The following is a 22382-nucleotide window of genomic DNA, read 5'->3' on the forward strand; positions in this document are numbered from 1 at the left end:
GGGGGAAACTCTCCACTGTTTGGAGTCATACCTAGCACAAAGGAAGGTGGTTGTGGTTGTTGGAGGTCAGTCATCTCAGCTCCAGGACATCACTACAGGAGTTCCTCAGGGTAGTGTCCTCAGCCCAACCATCTTCAGCTGCTTCATCATTGACCTTCCTTTCATCATAAGGTCAGAAGTGGGGATGTTCGCTGATGATTGCACAATGTTCAGCACCATTCACAACTCCTCAGATATTGAAGCAGTCCATGTCCAAATGCAGCAAGACCTGGACAATATCCAGACTTGGGTAATAAGTGGCAAGTAACCTTCATACCACAGAAGTGCCAGGCAACGTCCATCTCCAAGAAGAGTGAATCTAACCATTGCCCCATGACAATCAATGGCATTACCATCGCTGAATCCCCCACTATCAACATCCTGGGGGGTTAGCGTTGACCAGAAACTGAACTGGACTAGCCATGTAAATACTGTAGCTACAAGAGTAGTTCAGAGACTAGGAATCCTGTGGCGAGTAACTCACCTCTGACTCCTCCAAGCCTGTCCACCATCTACAAGGCACAGGTCAGGAGTGTGATGGAATACTCTCCACTTGCCTGGATGAGTGCAGCAGCACTCAAGAAGCTTGACACCATTCAGGAAAAAGCAGCCCCGCTTTGATTGGCACCCTATCCACAAACATTCACTACCTCCACCACCGACACACAGTAGCAGCAGTGTGTACCATCTACAAGATGCACTGCAGGAACTCACCAAGGCTCCATAGACAGCACCTTCCAAACCCACGATTGCTGCCACCTAGAAGGATAAGGGCAGCAGATAGATGGGAACACCACCACCTGAAAGTTCCCCTCCAAGTCACTCTCCATCATGATTTGGAAATATATCGCCGTTCCTTCACTGTCGCTGGGTCACAATCCTGCAACTCCTTCCCTAAGAGTGATGTAGACTTACCTACACCACATGGACTGCAGCAGTTCAAGAAGGCAGCTCACCACCACCTTCTCAAGGGAAATTAGGGATGGGCAATAAATGCTGGCCCAGCCAGTGACACCCACATCCCATGAATGAATAAAAAAGATACACAGTGAGTGATCCTTACCCTGCTGAATATACAGTAACTCTGTATAGTTGCACAATGAGTGATCCTTACCCTGTTGAATAAACACTGACTCTGTACATTTACACAGTGAGTGATCCTTGCCCTGCTGAATAAACAGTGACTCTGTGCAGTTGCACAGTGAGTGACCCTTATCCTGAATAAACAGTGACTCTGTACAGTTACACAGTGAGTGATCCTTGCCCTGCTGAATAAACAGTGACTCTGTGCAGTTACACAGTGAGTGACACTTACCCTGAATAAACAGTGACTCTGTACAGTTTCACAGTGAGTGACACTTATCCTGAATAAACAGTGACCCTGTACAGTTGCAGTGAGTGACACTTATCCTGAATAAACAGTGACTCTGTGCAGTTACACAGTGAGTGACACTTACCCTGAATAAACAGTGACTCTGTACAGTTTCACAGTGAGTGACACTTACCCTGAATAAACAGTGACTCTGTACAGTTTCACAGTGAGTGACACTTACCCTGAATAAACAGTGACTCTGTACAGTTACAGTGAGTGACCCTTACCCTGAATAAACAGTGAATCTGTGCAGTTACACAGTGAGTGACCCTTACCCTGAATAAACAGTGACTCTGTACAGTTACACAGTGAGTGACACTTACCCTGAATAAACAATGACTCTGTACAGTTACACAGTGAGTGATCCTTACCCTGAATAAACAGTGACTCTGTACAGTTACAGTGAGTGATCCTTACCCTGAATAAACAGTGACTCTGTACAGTTACAGTGAGTGACACTTACCCTGAATAAACAGTGACTCTGTACAGTTACACAGTGAGTGACACTTACCCTGAATAAACAGTGACTCTGTACAGTTACAGTGAGTGACACTTACCCTGAATAAACAGTGACTCTGTACAGTTACACAGTGAGTGACCCTTATCCTGAATAAACAGTGACTCTGTACAGTTACACAGTGAATGATCCTTACCCTGAATAAACAGTGACTCTGTGCAGTTACAGAGTGAGTGACACTTACCCTGAATAAACAGTGACTCTGTACAGTTTCACAGTGAGTGACACTTACCCTGAATAAACAGTGACTCTGTACAGTTTCACAGTGAGTGACACTTACCCTGAATAAACAGTGACTCTGTACAGTTACACAGTGAGTGACACTTACCCTGAATAAACAGTGACTCTGTACAGTTTCACAGTGAGTGACCCTTATCCTGAATAAACAGTGACTCTGTACAGTTACAGTGAGTGACACTTATCCTGAATAAACAGTGACTCTGTACAGTTACAGTGAGTGACACTTATCCTGAATAAACAGTGACTCTGTGCAGTTACACAGTGAGTGACACTTACCCTGAATAAACAGTGACTCTGTACAGTTTCACAGTGAGTGACACTTACCCTGAATAAACAGTGACTCTGTACAGTTTCACAGTGAGTGACACTTACCCTGAATAAACAGTGACTCTGTACAGTTACAGTGAGTGACCCTTACCCTGAATAAACAGTGAATCTGTGCAGTTACACAGTGAGTGACCCTTACCCTGAATAAACAGTGAATCTGTGCAGTTACACAGTGAGTGACCCTTACCCTGAATAAACAGTGACTCTGTACAGTTACACAGTGAGTGACACTTACCCTGAATAAACAATGACTCTGTACAGTTACACAGTGAGTGATCCTTACCCTGAATAAACAGTGACTCTGTACAGTTACAGTGAGTGACACTTACCCTGAATAAACAATGACTCTGTACAGTTACAGTGAGTGACACTTACCCTGAATAAACAGTGACTCTGTACAGTTACACAGTGAGTGATCCTTATCCTGAATAAACAGTGACTCTGTACAGTTACACAGTGAGTGACACTTACCCTGAATAAACAGTGACTCTGTACAGTTACACAGTGAGTGATCCTTACCCTGAATAAACAGTGACTCTGTACAGTTACAGTGAGTGACACTTACCCTGAATAAACAGTGACTCTGTACAGTTACACAGTGAGTGACACTTACCCTGAATAAACAGTGACTCTGTACAGTTACAGTGAGTGACACTTACCCTGAATGAACAGTGACTCTGTACAGTTACAGTGAGTGACACTTACCCTGAATAAACAGTGACTCTGTACAGTTACAGTGAGTGACACTTACCCTGAATAAACAGTGACTCTGTACAGTTACAGTGAGTGACACTTACCCTGAATAAACAGTGACTCTGTGCAGTTACACAGTGAGTGATCCTTATCCTGAATAAACAGTGACTCTGTACAGTTACACAGTGAGTGACCCTTACCCTGAATAAACAGTGACTCTGTACAGTTACACAGTGAGTGACACTTTCCCTGAATAAACAGTGACTCTGTACAGTTACACAGTGAGTGACACTTACCCTGAATAAACAGTGACTCTGTACAGTTACAGTGAGTGACACTTACCCTGAATAAACAGTGACTCTGTACAGTTACAGTGAGTGACACTTACCCTGAATAAACAGTGACTCTGTACAGTTACACAGTGAGTGACCCTTATCCTGAATAAACAGTGACTCTGTACAGTTACACAGTGAGTGATCCTTACCCTGAATAAACAGTGACTCTGTGCAATTACACAGTGAGTGATCCTCATCCTGAATAAACAATGACTCTGTACAGTTACACAGTGAGTGACACTTACCCTGAATAAACAGTGACTCTGTACAGTTACACAGTGAGTGACACTTTCCCTGAATAAACAGTGACTCTGTACAGTTACACAGTGAGTGACACTTACCCTGAATAAATAGTGACTCTGTACAGTTACACAGTGAGTGACACTTACCCTGAATAAACAGTGACTCTGTACAGTTACACAGTGAGTGACACTTTCCCTGAATAAACAGTGACTCTGTACAGTTACACAGTGAATGACACTTACCCTGAATAAACAGTGACTCTGTACAGTTACAGTGAGTGACCCTTACCCTGAATAAACAGTGACTCTGTACAGTTACACAGTGAGTGACCCTTATCCTGCATAAACAGTGACTCTGTACAGTTACAGTGAGTGACCCTTACCCTGAATAAACAGTGACTCTGTACAGTTACACAGTGAGTGACCCTTATCCTGAATATACAGTGACTCTGTACAGTTACAGTGAGTGACCCTTATCCTGAATAAACAGTGACTCTGTACAGTTACAGTGAGTGATCCTTACCCTGAATAAACAGTGACTCTGTACAGTTACAGTGAGTGATCCTTACCCTGAATAAACAGTGACTCTGTACAATTACAGTGAGTGATCCTTACCCTGCTGAATAAACAGTGACTCTGTACAGTTACAGTGAGTGATCCTTACCCTGCTGAATAAACAGTGACTCTGTACAGTTACAGTGAGTGACACTTACCCTAAATAAACAGTGAATCTGTGCAGTTACAGTGAGTGATCCTTACCCTGAATAAACAGTGACTCTGTACAGTTACAGTGAGTGATCCTTACCCTGAATAAACAGTGACTCTGTACAGTTACAGTGAGTGATCCTTACCCTGAATAAACAGTGACTCTGTACAGTTACAGTGAGTGATCCTTACCCTGCTGAATAAACAGTGACTCTGTACAGTTACAGTGAGTGACCCTTATCCTGAATAAACAGTGACTCTGTACGGTAACAGTGAGTGATCCTTACCCTGCTGAATAAACAGTGATGTTGATTTTCCAGTAATTACTGGAATTTGTTCTCATTTGGTTCCTTTGCTCGTAGATGCTGATGAATGTTCGCTGTTTGGGTCGGAAGTTTGTAAAAATGGTGTCTGTGTGAACACAGTTCCTGGTTATTCCTGCTATTGTCCAACTGGCTATTACTATCACTCCATCCGACTGGAGTGCATCGGTGAGTGCGGCAATGAGAGGCAGAAAACAGAATGGTGTTTGTGTGAAGCTTGTGAGAGAGGCCTAGAGATGAGTGTTGGGGGAGAGAGAGACAGAGGGAGAGACAGATGTTGAGTGACCAGCATCAACCTTGTCAGCTTAGACCCTGATAGCTTGGAGCGAGTCTCAGCTCGGATTCAGCATCATGAGGATAGGTTGGCGTTTACCCTCAATTGAAACCAATAATTCAAATCACATTTACCAACCTCGTTCCTCATTCTCTCACCCCTTTTCCTAAATCTCCTCCAATCTAATCCTGAATGTTGACACAATTTGTGCCTCAGCCACTAACTCTGCGAGTGAAGAAGAACATATGAAATAATCAGCCCTTCGAGCCCGTTCCACCATTCAATGTGATCGTGGCTGATTTCAGCAAAGCCTTTGACAAGGTCCCACATGGGAGACTTATAAAGAAGGCAAATGCACATGGGATACAGGATAATTTGATAAGGTGGATTCAAAATTGGTTTAGTTGTAGAAGGCAGAGGGTGATGACAGAAGGATGCTTTAGTGACTGGAAGCCAGTATCCAGTGGCATACCACAGGGATCTATGCTCGGTCCCCTATTATTTGTCATTTATATAAATGACATAGATGACTATGTGGGGGATAGTATTACTAAGTTTGCGGATGACACAAAGATTGGCCGGGTGGTTAACAGTGAGGTTGAGTGTCTAGGGCTACAGGAAGATATAGACGGGATGGTCAAATGGGCAGATAAGTGGCAGATGGAATTTAACCCTGAAAAATGTGAGGTGATTCACTTTGGAAGGAGTAATTTGACTGGGAAGTATTCAATGAATGGCATGACACTAGGAAGTTCTGAGGAACAAAGGGACCTTGGCGTGTGTGTCCATAGATCTCTGAAGGCAGAGGGGCATGTAGTGGGGTGGTGAAAAAGGCATATGGGACACTTGCCTTTATCAGTTGAGGCATAGATTACAAAAGTAGGGAGGTCATGTTGGAGTTGTATAGAACCTTGGTGAGGCCACAGCTGGAGTACTGTGTGCAGTTCTGGTCACCACATTATAGGAAGGATGTGGTTGCACTGGAGGGGGTGCAGAGGATATTCACCAGGATGTTGCCTGGGATGAAACATTTAAGTTATGAAGAGAGGTTGGATAGACTTGGGTTGTTTTCGTTGGAGCAGAGAAGACTGAGGGGCGACCTGATCGAGGTGTACAAGATTATGAGGGGCATGGACAGGGTGGATAGGGAGCAGCTGTTCCCCTTAGTTGAAGGGTCAGTCACAAGGGGGCTTAAGTTCAAGGTGAGGGGCAGGAGGTTTAGGGGGGATGTGAGGGAAAACGTTTTTACCCAGAGGGTGGTGATGGTCTGGAATGCGCTGCCTGGGAGGGTGGTGGAGGCGGGTTGCCTCACATCCTTTAAAAAGTACCTGGATGAGCACTTGGCACATCATAACATTCAAGGCTATGGGCCAAGTGCTGGTAAATGGGATTAGGTAGGTAGGTCAGGTGTTTCTCACGTGTCGGTGCAGACTCGAAGGGCCGAAGGGCCTCTTCTGCACTGAGAGATTCTGTGATTCTGATTGCTGGTTACGGAGTGTGGGAATTCAAGGGTGAATCCTGGGGCAAGGTAGTTAGTGACCTGACCTGACCACACAGAACCGTCACTCAAGCAAGCATTGGCTACCAAGTGTCAGCTACAGCATCCTGCATTTGGCTTGATGCCTGTTGATGCCCTGATGCCCTCTTGGTGCCAAGTTGATGCCTGGTCGATGGTCAGACGGGTTCCCAGTGGGTGCAGGCTGCAGTGATAGTTGCCCCCTGTATGCTGCGTTGTGGAGCCTCCAGTGGTTAAACCTGGAGTTGATGGGGCAGTGAGAAGAATGGGGATGCAGTCCATTGACCAGCAGGTCAGGCTATGGCCATTGCTGAGATGGCCCTGTCACTAAAAGCCAATAGGCCAGCTGCCCTGGGCTGGATGTGCTCTCCCACACATTGTACCTTATGGCACTTGTCCACATTACTGAGCTAGAGAGGGGGGTTGGGGTTCAGGGTTCAGGCTCGGGTTGTCTAAGATTCAAAGTTCATCTTTCCCACCTTGGCAGATAATGACGAGTGTGAGGATGAGAACGCCTGTGATGATGGCGATTGTGTGAACACAGTGGGGTCGTATTACTGCTCCTGTCGCCCACCCCTCATCCTCGATGTGACACTTCGACGATGCATCTCCAACAGCAGTGAGCGGTTTGGTAAGTTCGGGAGGAGCTGGTGGTGGGGGGTGGTTGGTGGGGGGTAGTGTAGGTGTTAGCCTGTGCGCAGGAGAAGCAAAACTGTACAGCTTGGACCCTGATTATAGCCCCCTCAATCCAGACATTGATCCCCTCAACCTGGACACTGATACTGATCCCCTCGATCCAGACACCGATACTGATCCCTCGATCCAGACACCGATACTGATCCCCTCGATCCAGACACTGATACTGATCCCCTCGATCCAGACACCGATACTGATCCCTCGATCCAGACACCGATACTGATCCCCTCGATCCAGACACTGACACTGATCCCCTCGATCCAGACACTGATCCCTCGATACAGACACCGACACCGATCCCCTCGATCCAGACACCGATACTGATCCCTCGATCCAGACACCGATACTGATCCCTCGATCCAGACACCGATACTGATCCCTCGATCCAGACACCGATACTGATCCCCTCGATCCAGACACTGATCCCTCGATACAGACACCGACACCGATCCCCTCGATCCAGACACCGATACTGATCCCTCGATCCAGACACTGATACTGATCCCTCGATCCTGACACTGATCCCCTCAATACAGACACCGATACTGATCCCCTCGATCCAGACACTGATACTGATCCCTAGATCCAGACACCGATACTGACCCCTCGATCCTGACACTGATCCCCTCAATACAGACACCGATACTGATCCCCTCGATCCAGACACCAATACTGACCCCCTCGATCCAGACACTGATACTGATCCCCTCGATCCAAACACTGATACTGATCCCCTCGATCCAGACACTGATACTGATCCCCTCGATCCAAACACTGATACTGATCCCCTCGATCCAGACACCGATACTGATCCCCTCAATCCAGACACTGATACTGATCCCCTCGATCCAGACACCAATACTGATCCCCCCCAATCCAGACACCGATACTGATCCCCTCGATCCAGACACTGATCCCCTCGATCCAGACACTGATCCACTCGATCCAGATACTGATACTGATCCCTCGATCCAGACACTGATACTGATCCCTCGATCCAGACACCGATACTGACCCCTCGATCCTGACACTGATCCCCTCAATACAGACACCGATACTGATCCCCTCGATGCAGACACCGATACTGATCCCTCGATCCAGACACCGATATTAATCCCCTCGATCCAGACACTGATACTGATCCCCTCGATCCAGACACCGATATTGATCCCTCAATCCAGACACAGATACTGATCCCCTCGATCCAGACACTGATACTGATCCCCTCAACCCAGACACCGATACTGATCCCTCGATCCAGACACCGATACTGATCCCCTCGATCCAGACACCGATATTGATCCCTCGATCCAGACGCCGATACTGATCCCCTCGATCCAGACACCGATACTGATCCCCTCGATCCAGACACCGATACTGATCCCTCGATCCAGACACTGATACTGATCCCTCGATCCAGGCACTGAAACTGATCCCTGCTCGATCCAGACACCGATATTGATCCCTCGATCCAGACACCGATACTGATCCCCTCGATCCAGACACCGATACTGATCCCCTCGATCCAGACACCGATACTGACCCCCTCGATCCAGACACCGATACTGATCCCTCGATCCAGGCACTGAAACTGATCCCTGCTCGATCCAGAAGATCTGCACAGATACTCCTGGACCATAATTCACCTGTTTGTGCTGTGTGGCAGCACTGCCTGAGCAGGATCAGCTGTCATGTGAAGCCTGCGCCACCTCTTACCCCCTTTCACCAGCGTTTGGCCTGATGCCTGTTGATGCCCCCTCAATACCCCCTTTTGGTGCCGAGTTGATGCCTGGTCGATGGTCAGATGAGTGCCCAATGGGTGCAGGCTGCAGTGATAGCTGCTCCCTCCATGCTGCATTTCCTCACTCAGGTTACAGAGCCTCCAGTGACTGCCAGTGCCACACGCGATGATCAGGGCTCCACTCCCTGGAACCCGACCTCGGAGACTCCTCTAGGCAGCAACTGTTTCTAGTGTTGCCTCCAAGATCTCAGGGTGATGAACTCCCAACTTCATTCTCACTAATACCTCCTCATGTCTGTGACACTAGATGATGTCCACTCCCAGGCCCCAGTGGCCAGAGAAGGAGCTGATTTTCCCAGATTGGCAGTGCCCCAGACAATTAGCTCTCCATCTTGTTAGGAAAGTCTTGGAGACTGTTTACAATGGAGGAATTTGCTGAATTCATTCTGGGGGGGCAGAGGGGTTTGGGGTGGGGTGTTGGGGGCGCTGAGTTAACTGGGTAGGATTGAGACTGGAGTCACAAGTGGTCCAGTCTGAAGGAGATTAGTGATTGGCTGGGGGCAAATGCTCACTTTCTGGTGACACAAATTCCCAGATTCCCCGAATTCAGTTTGACAAACGATGCACTTCAACACACGACCCTGGGGTCACTGATTCACTAACTCCATCATGGAACTGGATTCAGAAGTGAACAAGCAAATTGAATTCATGCTTTGTGATGTTATATTTTTCTACTTTCTTCCTCTTACCCTCCTCTTCCCCTCTCCCTATCCTCCTCTCCCCCTCTCCCTACCCTCCTCTCCTCCTCTCCCCCTCTCCCTACCCTCCTCTCCCTGTCTCCTCACCCTCCTCTCCCTTCTCTCTCTCTTCCTTCTACCTCTCCCAAACCCCTCTCTCCCCTCTTTCTGCTCCCCCTCTTCCCTCCCCTTTCTCCCACTCCTCTCCTCCCCTCTCCCACTTCCCCTCCTCTTCCCCCTTTCCCTCTCCTCCCCCTCCCCCTCCCCTCTCCCCCTCCCCCTCTCCCCCCCTCCCCCTCCCCCTCTCCCTCTCCCCCCTCCCCCTCCCCCTCTCCTCTCCCCCTCTCTCCTCTCCCTCTCCCCCTCTCCTCTCCCTCTCCCCCTCTCCCCCTCTCCCCCTCCCCCTCTCCCTCTCCCCCCTCCCCCTCCCCCTCTCCCCCTCCCCCCCCCCATCCCTCTCTCCCTCTCCCCCTCTCCCTCTCTCCTCCCCCTCTCCTCTCCCCCTCTCCTCTCCCCCTCTCCCTCTCCCTCTCTCCCTCTCTCACAGATGTCCATATGGCCCTCTGTTGGCAGGAAGTGGGTCTCAACCTGTTGTGCAAACGGCCTTTCCTGGAGAGACAGACAACCTACTCCGAATGTTGCTGCCAGTATGGTGAGGCCTGGGGAATGGACTGTGCCCTCTGTCCCACCAGGAATACAGGTAACTCTGACCCCCGGCCCCTAATTACTGCCTCCTCACCGCCACTTGCTGCATGGACCCCCAACTCCTGAGCCTGGTCCCGAGACCCATCCCCAGTGAGGGGCAGCTCAGAGTGGCTGAGAGAGATGATTGTTGTCAAGTGGGTGTGAGAATGAAGAAAGATTGATGAGTATCAGACACTAAACTCTTTTTCTGTCTCCACAGAATATCACAATGAATTGTGTAATTACCTGAGTGTGTCCCAGAGTGAAGACGAGGGTTATTCCCAAGGTCCGGAATATGAAAACTATGGGCTGCAAATCAGAGCTGAATTCTCTCCGGATACTCTCGGCAGTTATGACCCGCGGGAATATGATGCAATCCCACCTCAGGCTGGTGATGGCCGAGATTACAGACCTCCAGACCGCGAGCCATTCCGGCCACAGGACCCTCTGCCCAGGCGTCCGACGTATGATTCCCGCCAGCTACGCTCTGGAACAGCATTCAGGGGGCAAAGCATGTCCCCTCGGACCCCTTATCAGCCCAGAACCAGGCAAATAGGACATGGCTACAGAACCCGAAGCATTCAGGCAGGTGTCCCAGAACCAGAGTCAGCACAGCCCTGGCCTCGATATCAGCACCGGGATCCTGTACCAGTTATTCCAGAATTCCATCCTCCCAACCTCCCTCTACTTGTCAGCAGCAGTGAGGAATATGAGAGTAAGTAAACAAATATTACCTGTCTCCCCTGGCCTATCAACACTCACTGCTTATCTGCTCTCTCTGTCCCAGTATCTCTCTGTTGCTGCGATCACCTCATCTGTGATTTAGATACCCCTATGTCACTTGCTCCTGCAGCCAGATTTTCCCCCTCTCCCCTGGTCTCCACCTCCTCTCCCCTCCCTCCCTTTCCACCTCCCCTCCCCTCTTTCCCCTCCACCTCCCCTCCTCTATTTCCCCTCCACCTCCCTACTTCTCCCCTCCTCTCCCCTCCTTGCTCCCTACCTCTCCCCTCCTCTCCCCTCCTTGCTCTCTCCCTCCCCCTCCTCCCAGCTTGGGACCTAATCCTGATGGACAGCACTGTGCCCTGGGGCAGTATCTCTTGTCCATCCCTTGTCCAGTGCCGGGACTCCCTGTAAATCCTGTTCCTCCCCCTCACCGTCAAACCTTTTCATTGGAAAAGTATTCAGGCTTTTCCAAGCCTGTTCCAGGCCCCAGTTGGCACTGGGCATCATGAAGATGGCTGAAGGTCAGGGTACTTGCTGGAAATGGACAAACTTGGCACCACTTTTAATATGGCTCAATATAGGTCAGAATAAACCAGCTAGCAACATACACACTAATATTCTCTGCTTTAATCTTAGACCAGTTCCAACATTATGAGGGTCTCCAGGCTGAAGAATGTGGAATCCTGAACGGCTGTGTCAATGGGAAATGTATTCGTGTCCCTGAGGGCTTCACCTGTGATTGTGACGATGGTTATCAACTTGACATGACCAAAATGGCGTGTGTCGGTACGGAGTTGGGGTGTGGGGTGTGCGGTGGGGGATGTGAGGGTGTTGGCTTGGAGGAATCAGTACATTGGGGCTGTGGAGGGGATATGGACATGGATAAGAGGGAGGGGTACATGGGGGGTTGGTCTGGGGTGGTTGTACAGGGGTAAGGAAGGTACTGGTGTAGAGGGGGTCATAGTGGAGAGGGCACGTTGGGATTCTATGAGTTATTCTCTGGCTCCAGCAAACACTTTCCCCAGGGGATTGGAACTCACAAGGTGAGTTGATTCTCCCCTCCCTTCGCCACCTACCATCAGGGGAGTGTGTGAGGGGCTGAGCAGGGGAGTGTGCAAGGGGCTGAGTGGGGGAGTGTGCGAGGGGGAGTGTGCAAGGGGCTATATGGGTGAGTGTGTGAGGGGGAGTGTGCGAGGGGCTGAGTGGGGGAGTGTGTGAAGGGCTGAGTGGGGGAGTGTGCAAGGGGCTGAGTGGGGGAGTGTGCGAGGGGGAGTGTGCGAGGGGTTATATGGGTGAGTGTGTGAGGGGGAGTGTGCAAGGGGCTGTGTGGGGGAGTGTGCGAGGGGCTGTGAGGGGGAGTGTGTGAGGGGGAGTGTGCGAGGGGCTATTTGGGTGAGTGTGTGAGGGGGAGTGTGTGAGGGGCTATTTGGGTGAGTGTGTGAGGGGGAGTGTGCGAGGGGCTATTTGGGTGAGTGTGTGAGGGGGAGTGTGCGAGGGGCTATTTGGGTGAGTGTGTGAGGGGGAGTGTGTGAGGGGCTGAGTGGGGGAGTGTGTGAGGGGGAGTGTGCGAGGGGCTATTTGGGCGAGTGTGTGAGGGGGAATGTGTGAGGGGCTATTTGGGTGAGTGTGTGAGGGGGAGTGTGCGAGGGGCTATTTGGGTGAGTGTGTGAGGGGGAGTGTGTGAGGGGCTGAGTGGGGGAGTGTGTGAGGGGCTATTTGGGTGAGTGTGTGAGGGGGAGTGTGCGAGGGGCTATTTGGGTGAGTGTGTGAGGGGGAGTGTGCGAGGGGCTATTTGGGTGAGTGTGTGAGGGGGAGTGTGTGAGGGGCTGTGTGGGTGAGTGTGTGAGGGGGAGTGTGCGAGGGGCTGTGAGGGGGAGTGTGCGAGGGGGCGTGTGCGAGGGGCTATATGAGGGAGTGCGGGAGAGCGTATACTCACTTTGCTTCTTACCCGGGCGCTAACCCCTTCTCCCTCGGTTACAGATATAAACGAATGTGACGAGGTGGACGACCCGAAGACCCTCTGCAGAAACGCCAAGTGTGCGAACACAGACGGTTCCTACCGATGTATCTGCTTACGGGGTTACGTGTTGTCACGGCAACCCAACTACTGTGTATCAGTGCAACGGAGAGTTGGCCTGTGAAACCAAAGATTCAGACTAGCAATCAATTCCACGTTTATCAGTCAAGGGGAGTGTTGTAGAATAATCAGGGTGGAAGGTATTTATTTTACTGCTATTTAATTGATATTGGACAACACCAGGGAAGGAATATAAATAATCCCAGCCCCATGGAATGAGATCAAGAGCCCCGACATTGAACCCTGTAAGTTCCCTTCCCAAATCTTTAACCAAGGTTCTGTTGGGCTTCATTCCAACTGCTGGAGGATTCAGTCCCAAACCTCATTCCGTTTTGCTACATATAGAGGGGTTTTTCCTTTTATTAGGAGTGGAAGGTCTGGTTTTACTGGACCCCTTCTCAATAACAGAAACATGTTTCTAAAGATCCAGTGTCACTTGAAATACCTGGTCTGATTTTACAAAATGTTTGGACATGGTGGGGTTGAATGAAAATTTTGCTGGTCACCGTCGTGCTTTAACCCTGGGATATTTCTGCTCAGCCGGGTAAGGATTTCTCACTGTGTATCTGTACAAAGTCACTGTATATTCAGCAGGATTTTAAACCCAAAGAACACGTGCCAGTTTTCTTCCCTCCTCTGCTCTCCTACTGTGTTCTAGCACCAGAAAAATCCTTCAATTCCTCACATTCAATTCGAGTCAGTGAAGGTGACAAGCTATTCGACAATGAAGCAGCCAATCCAAACTTGACGATCCAATGGTCACCGACATACACTGGATGGTGATGAGGTGTGGGACACCAGGCTGATTTCCCCCTCCTTGCCCAAAGGGACATTAAATGTCCCAACAGAATCAGGTTAACACAGAATTGACAGGCGATCAAACCCTGACCTGTAAAACTCATTAAATATCAGGCAACAACCTGTTTCAGCATCAGTCCGTCAAACTCTCTCGGAGAAATCACTGAGGTAGATGATGATGTGTCACAAATATGATAAAGTTTGATGTAATCTGATTGGCGTTTGAGGTTAATCCTTGTAAAACCTCCAAGGACCCACTGACCTGGAATTTAGCCCAGTTCTAATCACAGTAAGTGTGGATTCTGCAACTTGATTCAAAAGTGTAAATGTCTCTGCTGTTTTAATACCCTCTTTAAATCCCACCTCCTTCACTACTCCTGTTCACTCCTTCTCTGGCTCGATGCTCATGTTTCTATTAATATCTGTGATGTGCCCTGGGGCATGATGTACAATTTAAACATTATGATGTTGTAAAATTTAATCATTGCTTGCCCCTGCAATCGTATTGTGTTCAAATTGAGATGCATCACAATGTCAATGATTGAAAATATTGGAACTGCTTACCTCCCTGAGTGTCAGCTTCCTCCTGCAATCTGTGTTCTTTTAAAGCCTAAGATTACTATTTCCAAGCCCTCTATTTCTACGTATTTAGCATCTTACCTCTTTCTCTTTTCAATCAGGGCAAGTAACTCACCTCCTGACTCCCCAGATCCTATCCAACATCCACAAGGCACAAGTCAGGAGTGTGATGGAATACTCTCCACTTGCCTGGATGAGTGCAGCTCCCACAACACAAGAAGCTCAACACCATCCAGGACAAAGCAGCCCGCTTGATTGGTACCCCACTCACAAACCTTCACTCCCTCCATCAAGGTGGCAGCAGTGTGTACCATCTACAAGATGCACTGCAGGAACTCATCAAGGCTCCTTAGACAGCACTTTCCAAACCCACGACCACAATCATCTAGAAGGATAAGGGCAGCAGATAGATGGGAACACCACCACCTGAAAGTTCCCCTCCAAGTCACCCACCATCCTGACTTGGAAATATATCACCGTTCCTTCACTGTCGCTGGGTCAAAATCCTGGAACTCCCTCCTAACAGCACTGTGGGTGTACCCACACCACATGGACTGCAATGGTCAAGAAGGCAACTCACCACCACCTTCTCAAGAGCAGTTAGGGATGGACAATAAATGCTGGCCTAGCCAGCGGTGCCCACATGCCATGAATGAATTTAAAAAATGTCCTGTACCTTAGACCTTGGTTTTTCACTTTTGTTTCTCAAAGGTCAGTTTGGCAATGGTGATTGGAGGTTCGGAGACTAGAAGGACCCCTGGGGTCTAAAAGTTAAATACATGACTTCACCTCAGAGGCTGCGAGAGCAGGAAGAGGAGGAGATGACCTGCATTGGGCAATATCCCTCTTTCTCCCTACCCCCAGCCCCCCAAGATGACCATGTAGTGATACCATATCATCCCATCCTAACTAATCCAAGAATTTGGATTCCATTTTTGCCCAACTAGAGTGAAACAAGAATAAGCAGCAAAAGAGTTGGATCAATGTATCCAGAAAAATAGTCTTATTGCCAATCCCTGTGTGGAATAGCATCAAACAAATTAGCGACACTGAGTCTAACCCCTTCCTCTCATCTCATCCACTATTTCCAATTCCCTAAATCTGCCCCTATCTCTTAGGACGCTGTTTCTGTCATCTGTGTTAGTGTCATTCCTGCAGGAAGAATCATTTACATTTCACTAGTAACATGTGTCTGTGCTGAGATCAAGACAGTGGGAGCCAAGCAGATTTTGAAAGGAATTTCAGGAATAATATTTCCAACAAAACCAGGAAAGAGTAAAACTGAGCAATAATTTTCAACATGACAGGCGTTATTTCTCCGTGTTTGCATTCTATACAATCTGTGCTGATCAGGCTCTCAATCAGATCTATGAATTTGGTCTCACACTGTACCTTACCTGCGTTTTGCCACAATATCCCAGCTTTAGAATAGTGCTGGAGCTGAGGTATGTTGGGGAGCTCTTCAAATATCCCACAAGCTTTGCCATTTGTGTTGGTGGCTACGGATACTCCTTGTACTTTCACTATAAAGCTACATATTTTGTATATGTTTGTTTATGAATAATAAGGACATTTTTTTTACACTTTTGGTTTGATGTACTGTTTCTCTACTTTTTTAATCAATTCACATTTAAAACCAAAATAAAATATGTCCTAAATATTGCTTTGGTTTTAATGAGGCTGATCTTGAGGTGTTGGCACTACAACAATGGCAGGAGTTTTTTTTTAACAGGGACGGGACATTACTTTTCCATTTATCCTCAGGATATGAACAACACATTTATTTCTTATTCCTAGTTTACCTGAGAAGTTAATACTGAGCTTTCTGCTACGACTTGTGATGGCTTCAGTCTCTTTAGACAAGTTTATTACTCAACCCCTTGAGGAGGGAATGGAGTGAAGTGATGGCCAAACTGAGTTGAGACAGCAAGTTCCTATCCCTGGAGCACTATTAGTGAAATAGTTGGAGTTTTAAACAATCAACAGCTTTTGTGGTCACTTTGGTTTCTGCTGGCAACAAATTTATCAGATTTATTTCATTTCATGATTCACCTTTATCTCTTCATTGTTGGTTGATCCATTTTGAGTGAGTTAGTTTAACTTGGATTGCTAAGCTTAGCTGAAAAATCTCTAGTTTATGAATTGGGAGACATCAGCTGGATTCCCACTCCTGATCCAGCGCTTAACCCCCACACTTCCTGGAATATGTTTGTGCAGACTGCTTCAGACTCCTCATGATAGAATAACACATCTGTTCAGCCTAAGAATAAAATCACTGATGAACATTGAAAGTTGGCTGGGTCATTTACCTTGAGATCATTTTCTGCCCTTCCTGGATCTAGTATTTATTGTGTTGTCACTTGGCTTGTGTCCAATGTCACCTTAAAGGCCCAGACAACAGTGGAATTTGAACTCTCAACCTCTGGGTGAGCTGTCCAGTAACTTAACCACTACCAGCTGTATCACTATAAAGCTCAGTCAGAGAGAAGGCAGTACATCTAAGCTAAGATTTCAAATAAATTTATTCAAATAAAATTGATAGAATTGACAGAACCTGCTGTTATGCTCTGTTATCCCCAGCACTACTCATTTTTTGGCAGTCAACCATGTTATTGCACAGAAATACAGCTGATCCAGATTTCTGCAGACTCCAAATCCCAGACAGGAGGCAGTTCCAAACCTGCAGAGATAGGGTGCAATTGTCCCAGATTTGCATTCAGTGCAGTAGTGGGCAGGAAAAACGTTTTACCCGCCAGCTGCAATGGCAGCTTCTCACACCGTATTGTCCCAGTCTCGCCGCGTTAATCATGCATTCCTGGAAAACACGCCGTTTCCATGGCGGGTGGGGTCTGATTCACCCACCACACCATCACCTCGAAACTTCAGCACACCGGGCGCCATATTCAAAGTGCAGCCACGTGCACACCTCTCAGTGCTTCCAGCCCAGGACTGCTGCACAGAAGACATGGCCCCGAAAGGCAAGAAGACTGCAGCCCCCAGTTTAGTGATGCATCCCTCAAGTACCTTTTGGACGCCATGGAGGCCTGTCTTAATATCCTCTATCTCCGCTCTGGCAACAGGAGGTGCAGCAACATAACCATTCCTGCTTGGGAGGTGGTGGCAGTGGTGGTCAGTGCCAATGCTGCACAGAAGAGGTTGGCCATCCAGTGCTGAAAGAGGATGAATGATCTTATCCGTGCTGCCAGGGTAAGGCAACCATCTCCTCACTCTAAACTCACACACCCAAACCCAACACACATTCACTGGCATCTCACTCACTCCCAGCTCAAAGGACATCACCACTCACTCTCTCACACACACCCTCACATCTCCATCTGGCCTCATCTCCTCTGGAGGCTGCCTCCTCAGCCCTCACCATCTTGAGGCCACTTGCACAGATCAACATGTGCCCCCCACACACACCCTGGGATACCCTCCTTCCCCAGTACAGCCCTCGCCCTGCAGCCTCTTCCCTTGCCTGAGGCCACTTCTCCCCCTTCCCTAAGCAAGTCCTAGCCGTGCAGCTGTACAAAGCCACCTCCATCTTATGTCTGGCCTGGAAGGTAGAGACCTGCCCATGAGCCCCAGTATATCTGATGTGATGCTGCCTGTGAAGCCTGGAGCTGATGACTGTGAGAGCTGCCCGAAGCGAGGTGGGCAAACAAACCTCAAAGTCCTGGGCAAAGTGCAGCTCACCAGGTGCATGTCACTTATGTGCAGTTGTGAATTGCGTTGGCATTCAATCCCATTGATGTGGGCTGATGATCCAGCATGGAGTGGAGAGGGGAGGGGAGAGGGGGTGATAATTCCAGGGGCCTGGGTTATAATGATATGCAAATGTATTACAATGAGGATCCTGTGGTCCAATGGTGGGAAACATGGCCCACCATCGACAGGCTGAGCAGACATCATCAAACTGTTTTTTGACCTTTTGAGCATATTGTCTGCTCACGCCGCCAAACACGCCTGATGCCAGTGGGCACGCAAAACCCTGCCCATAGTGAACATTAAGTTAAATCTTCACCCATCTGTTAGAAATAAAGCACATGCCAGTCATGTGGCAGAATTTTCCATTTTTGAAGCTAAGAGCAGCGACGGACGGGTACAGGGGTGTGTTTCCTGTTGGTTGGAATGGCAGGAGATCGCATCCAATTTCACCCTCAGAAGCTTGTTAATTGTGCCCAGGCGAGTATCCCTCTGAATCACATGATGCGTCGGGAACTGATTTGTCCGCCCCGCTGTTACCTAACGGAGCCACAGGTCCGGGCGACATATTTAAACGCCACCCGAGCACACACATTTCACTCTCTCCAGCCCAGCTTTCTCCAGGATACCCCCAGAGATGGCTGCTAACAAAAAGGAGACCATGTCGCCCTCCAGGCATACTCCAGAGGAGTGTGGCAGCACAGGGATGGCTTGAAGAAGCACACCAGCCTTACCTCTCTGGCCTGGGAGACCATTGCAAGGCTAGGCCAGCACAGCTAGTCACCTCACCCTGAACAAGATCCAGTGCAGGAAGAGGATGAATGATCTCATCAACTCCACAGGGTAAGTCAACCTTCAGCTCCCTCCAGTCTTACACTCTTGTCATGGCATTGTGCACTCAAAGAGCTACACTCTTCAGGGATCTCACAGAGTATTAGCGGGGAATACAAATCACCACTGATTGTCTCACTTTCACATCACCACCATCTCATCTATCATGCTGCTCACACTCCATTCTCAGCTCTTTCTGGGGAGGGCTGACCACACACAAGGGGATATGCATGTTTCCCAACCTCTGCTCCACCCCTTCTCATCACATTCCTTTTGTCATCCTGCAGTCCAAGCTTGTCCACAACAGAAGAGAAAGATCCTAGACCAGAGGAGGGATGGCCAACAACACACCCCTCACCAAATTCAAGAAGGATGCCGCTGAGCTGGCTGGGGAGGACAGGGATCGCTCGTGAAGGGAAGGGGAGATTGGCTTATCGCAGCAACCTAGTACAGATGACACCTCCATGAGTTCATCACATCCTGGCAATCACAGTGAGTGACATGCAATCTTGTGTTCTGCCTGTTCATGAACTAAAGCTATCGTCTCTCTCTTACAAGCACCAGCAGGTCTAGGCATAAATAAGTTACATGGGGCAGGAACAAGCTGACACAATGGGTCTACTGGGACAGTCCTGTTTGTGGATTTTGGGAAGGAGGTAGAAGCGGGCTGTCCGAGGTTGGGAGATTGAGGTTGGAAGCTGTGGAGGGAAGATCTCCAGAGGAGATGAGGTGAGTGACAGTTCTGGGAACAATAGCTTGATGTTCGGTGGTGGGTGTCATGTCCAGGGGGAGGTAGGAAGAAGTGTCTGAGCGTTAGTGGTCAGCCTCTGTGATGTAGAGGTCAGTACGCCAGACAACAACGGCACCACCCTTGTCAGCAGGTTTGATAACGAAGTCAGGGTTGGGCCTGAGAGAACGGAGTGCGGCAAGTTCAGAAGGAGACAGAAGGTTTCGGTGCCACTTCATGCTCTCGTCTAGACCTGGAAAAATTTATCAATTTTGCTTCCAATTTCCACCCTTCTATCACTTTCACATGGTCCATCTCCGACACATCCCTCCCTTGACCTCTCTGTCTCCATTTCTGGTGATAGACTGACTACCAACATTCATTACAAACCCACTGACTCCCACAGCTACCTCGACTACAGCTCCTCACACGTGCTTCCTGTAAGGACTCCATCCCATTCTCTCAGTTCCTTCGCCTTGATCACATCTGTTCTAATGATGCCACTTTCCAAAATGGCGCTTCTGACATATCTTCCTTTTTATTTAACCGAGGATTCCCCCTATGGCGGTTGACAGGGCCCTCAACTATGTCTGACCCATTTCCTGCACCTCTACCCTCACCCATTCCTCTTCCTCCCAGAACCATGATAGGGTCCCCCTTGTCCTCACGTTTCAACCCACCAGCCTCCGCATTCAAAGGATCATCCTCCACCATTTCCACCAACTCCAGCATGATGCCACCACCAAACACACCTTCCCCTCACCCCACCTATCTGCATTCCATAGGGACCGTTCCCTCTGTGACACCTTGGTCCACTCCTCCATCACCCCCAACTCCTCATCCCCTTCCCACGACACCTTCCCATGCAATCGCAGAAGGTGCAACACCTGCCCTTTCACCTCTCCCGTCCTCACAATCCAAGGTCCCAAACACTCCTTTCAGGTAAAGCAGCAGTTCACTTGCACCTCCTACAATTTGGTCTACTGTATTCACTGCTCCCAATGTGGTCTCCTCTACATTGGGGGACTAAATGCAGACTGAGTGACCGCTTTGCGGAACACCTTTGCTCAGTCCACAAGCAAGACCAAACCTCCCTGTCGCTTGCCATTTCAACACCCCATCCTGCTCGCCTGCCCACATGTCCACCCTTGGCCTGCTGCACTGTTCCAGTGAAGCCCAATACAAATTGGAGGAACAGCACCTCATCTTCCGATTATGCACTTTACAGCCTTCCGGACTTAACATTGAGTTCAACAACTTCAGACCATGATGCCTCTCCTCCATCTTTACCCCTATTTTAATCCAATTGTTTTTTCTTTTGTTTTTTTATTTTCATTTTAATTTAAATTTTTTTATTTATTTACTTTTTAAAAAATCCTTTTTTCCCAACCCCCATCCCACCACACCCCCTGTTGCCCCACCACACAGGGCCACCTGTCACTGGTTTCTGTGTTGTGCTTTCACTGACTCTTGTTCTGCTATTAACACATTCTGCTCTTGCCTTTATGCCACTATCAGCACGTTCTTTAGTCTTTACCATTACCATTAACATGCCCTTTATCTTGTGTCTATGACATATTGTCAATCTCTCCTTAACTTTCAATTATCCCTGACCTTCTATTTTGCTCCATCTGCTCCACTCCCTCTTAAACAGTATAAAAACCATCAACTCTCTACTTTTTAGCTCTGAAGAAGAGTAATACAGACCCAAAACGTTAACTCTGTTTCTCTCTCCATAGATGCTGCCAGATCTGCTAATCTTTTCCAGCATTTTTTGTTTTTATTTCAGATTTCCAGCATCTGCAGTATTTTGCTTTCATTGTATAAATATTGCACTTTTGTTAATACATTTGATGTTAATGTGAATGGCTTGGTCAAGCCCACAACACTGGCATCTACCTGGTTATGTGGAAAATTTGCCCAGGCATGTCCTGTACACAATAACCAGGACAAATCCAGCCCAGCCAGTTACCACCCCATCAGTCTACTCCCCATCATCAGCAAAGTGATGGAAAAGGTAATCAACAGTGCTATCAAGCGGCACTTGCTTAGCAATAACCTGCTCATTGATCCTCAGTTTGGGTCTTTCCAGGGCCACTCAGCTCCTGACCTCATTACAATCTTGGTTCAAACATGCACAACAGAGCTGAACTCCAGAGGTGAGGTAAAAGTGACTGCCCTTGACATTAAGGCATTTGACCGAGTGTGGCATCAAGCAGCCCTAGCAAAACTGGAGTCGATGGAAATCAGGGGGAAAACTCTCCACTGGTTGGAGTCTTACCTAGCACAAAGGAAGGTGATTGTGGTTGTTGAAAATCAGCCATCTCAGTTCCAGGACATCACTGCAGGAGTTCCTCAGGGTAGTGTCCTAGGCCCAACCATCTTCAGCTGCTTCATCAATGACCTTCCTTCCATCATAAGGTCAGAGGTGGGGATGTTCGCTAATGATTGCAGAATGCACAGCACCATTTGTGACTCCTCAGATACTGAAGCAACTCATG

The 22382-nt window shown here is 48.5% G+C and overlaps 1 protein-coding gene across 5 annotated transcripts in view; it reads left to right on the top strand.

The window, feature by feature from the left end:
- The window catches only part of LOC144671387 (latent-transforming growth factor beta-binding protein 4-like), a 257647-nt gene extending 241367 nt beyond the window's left edge, over positions 1-16280 (top strand). For all 5 annotated transcript variants that reach the window (XM_078533270.1, XM_078533271.1, XM_078533272.1 and 2 more), the window contains 6 exons: positions 4833-4961; positions 7071-7214; positions 10305-10457; positions 10662-11156; positions 11801-11950; positions 13145-16280. In XM_078533270.1, the coding sequence (XP_078389396.1) occupies positions 4833-4961; positions 7071-7214; positions 10305-10457; positions 10662-11156; positions 11801-11950; positions 13145-13305 (1232 nt within the window). In that variant the 3' untranslated portion in view covers positions 13306-16280. The remainder of the gene's footprint in view (positions 1-4832; positions 4962-7070; positions 7215-10304; positions 10458-10661; positions 11157-11800; positions 11951-13144) is intronic.
- The last annotated feature ends 6102 nt before the right edge of the window (positions 16281-22382 follow it).

The sequence above is a fragment of the Cetorhinus maximus genome, chromosome 32 (assembly GCF_964194155.1).
Source record: "Cetorhinus maximus chromosome 32, sCetMax3.hap1.1, whole genome shotgun sequence".
Taxonomy (NCBI): domain Eukaryota; kingdom Metazoa; phylum Chordata; class Chondrichthyes; order Lamniformes; family Cetorhinidae; genus Cetorhinus; species Cetorhinus maximus.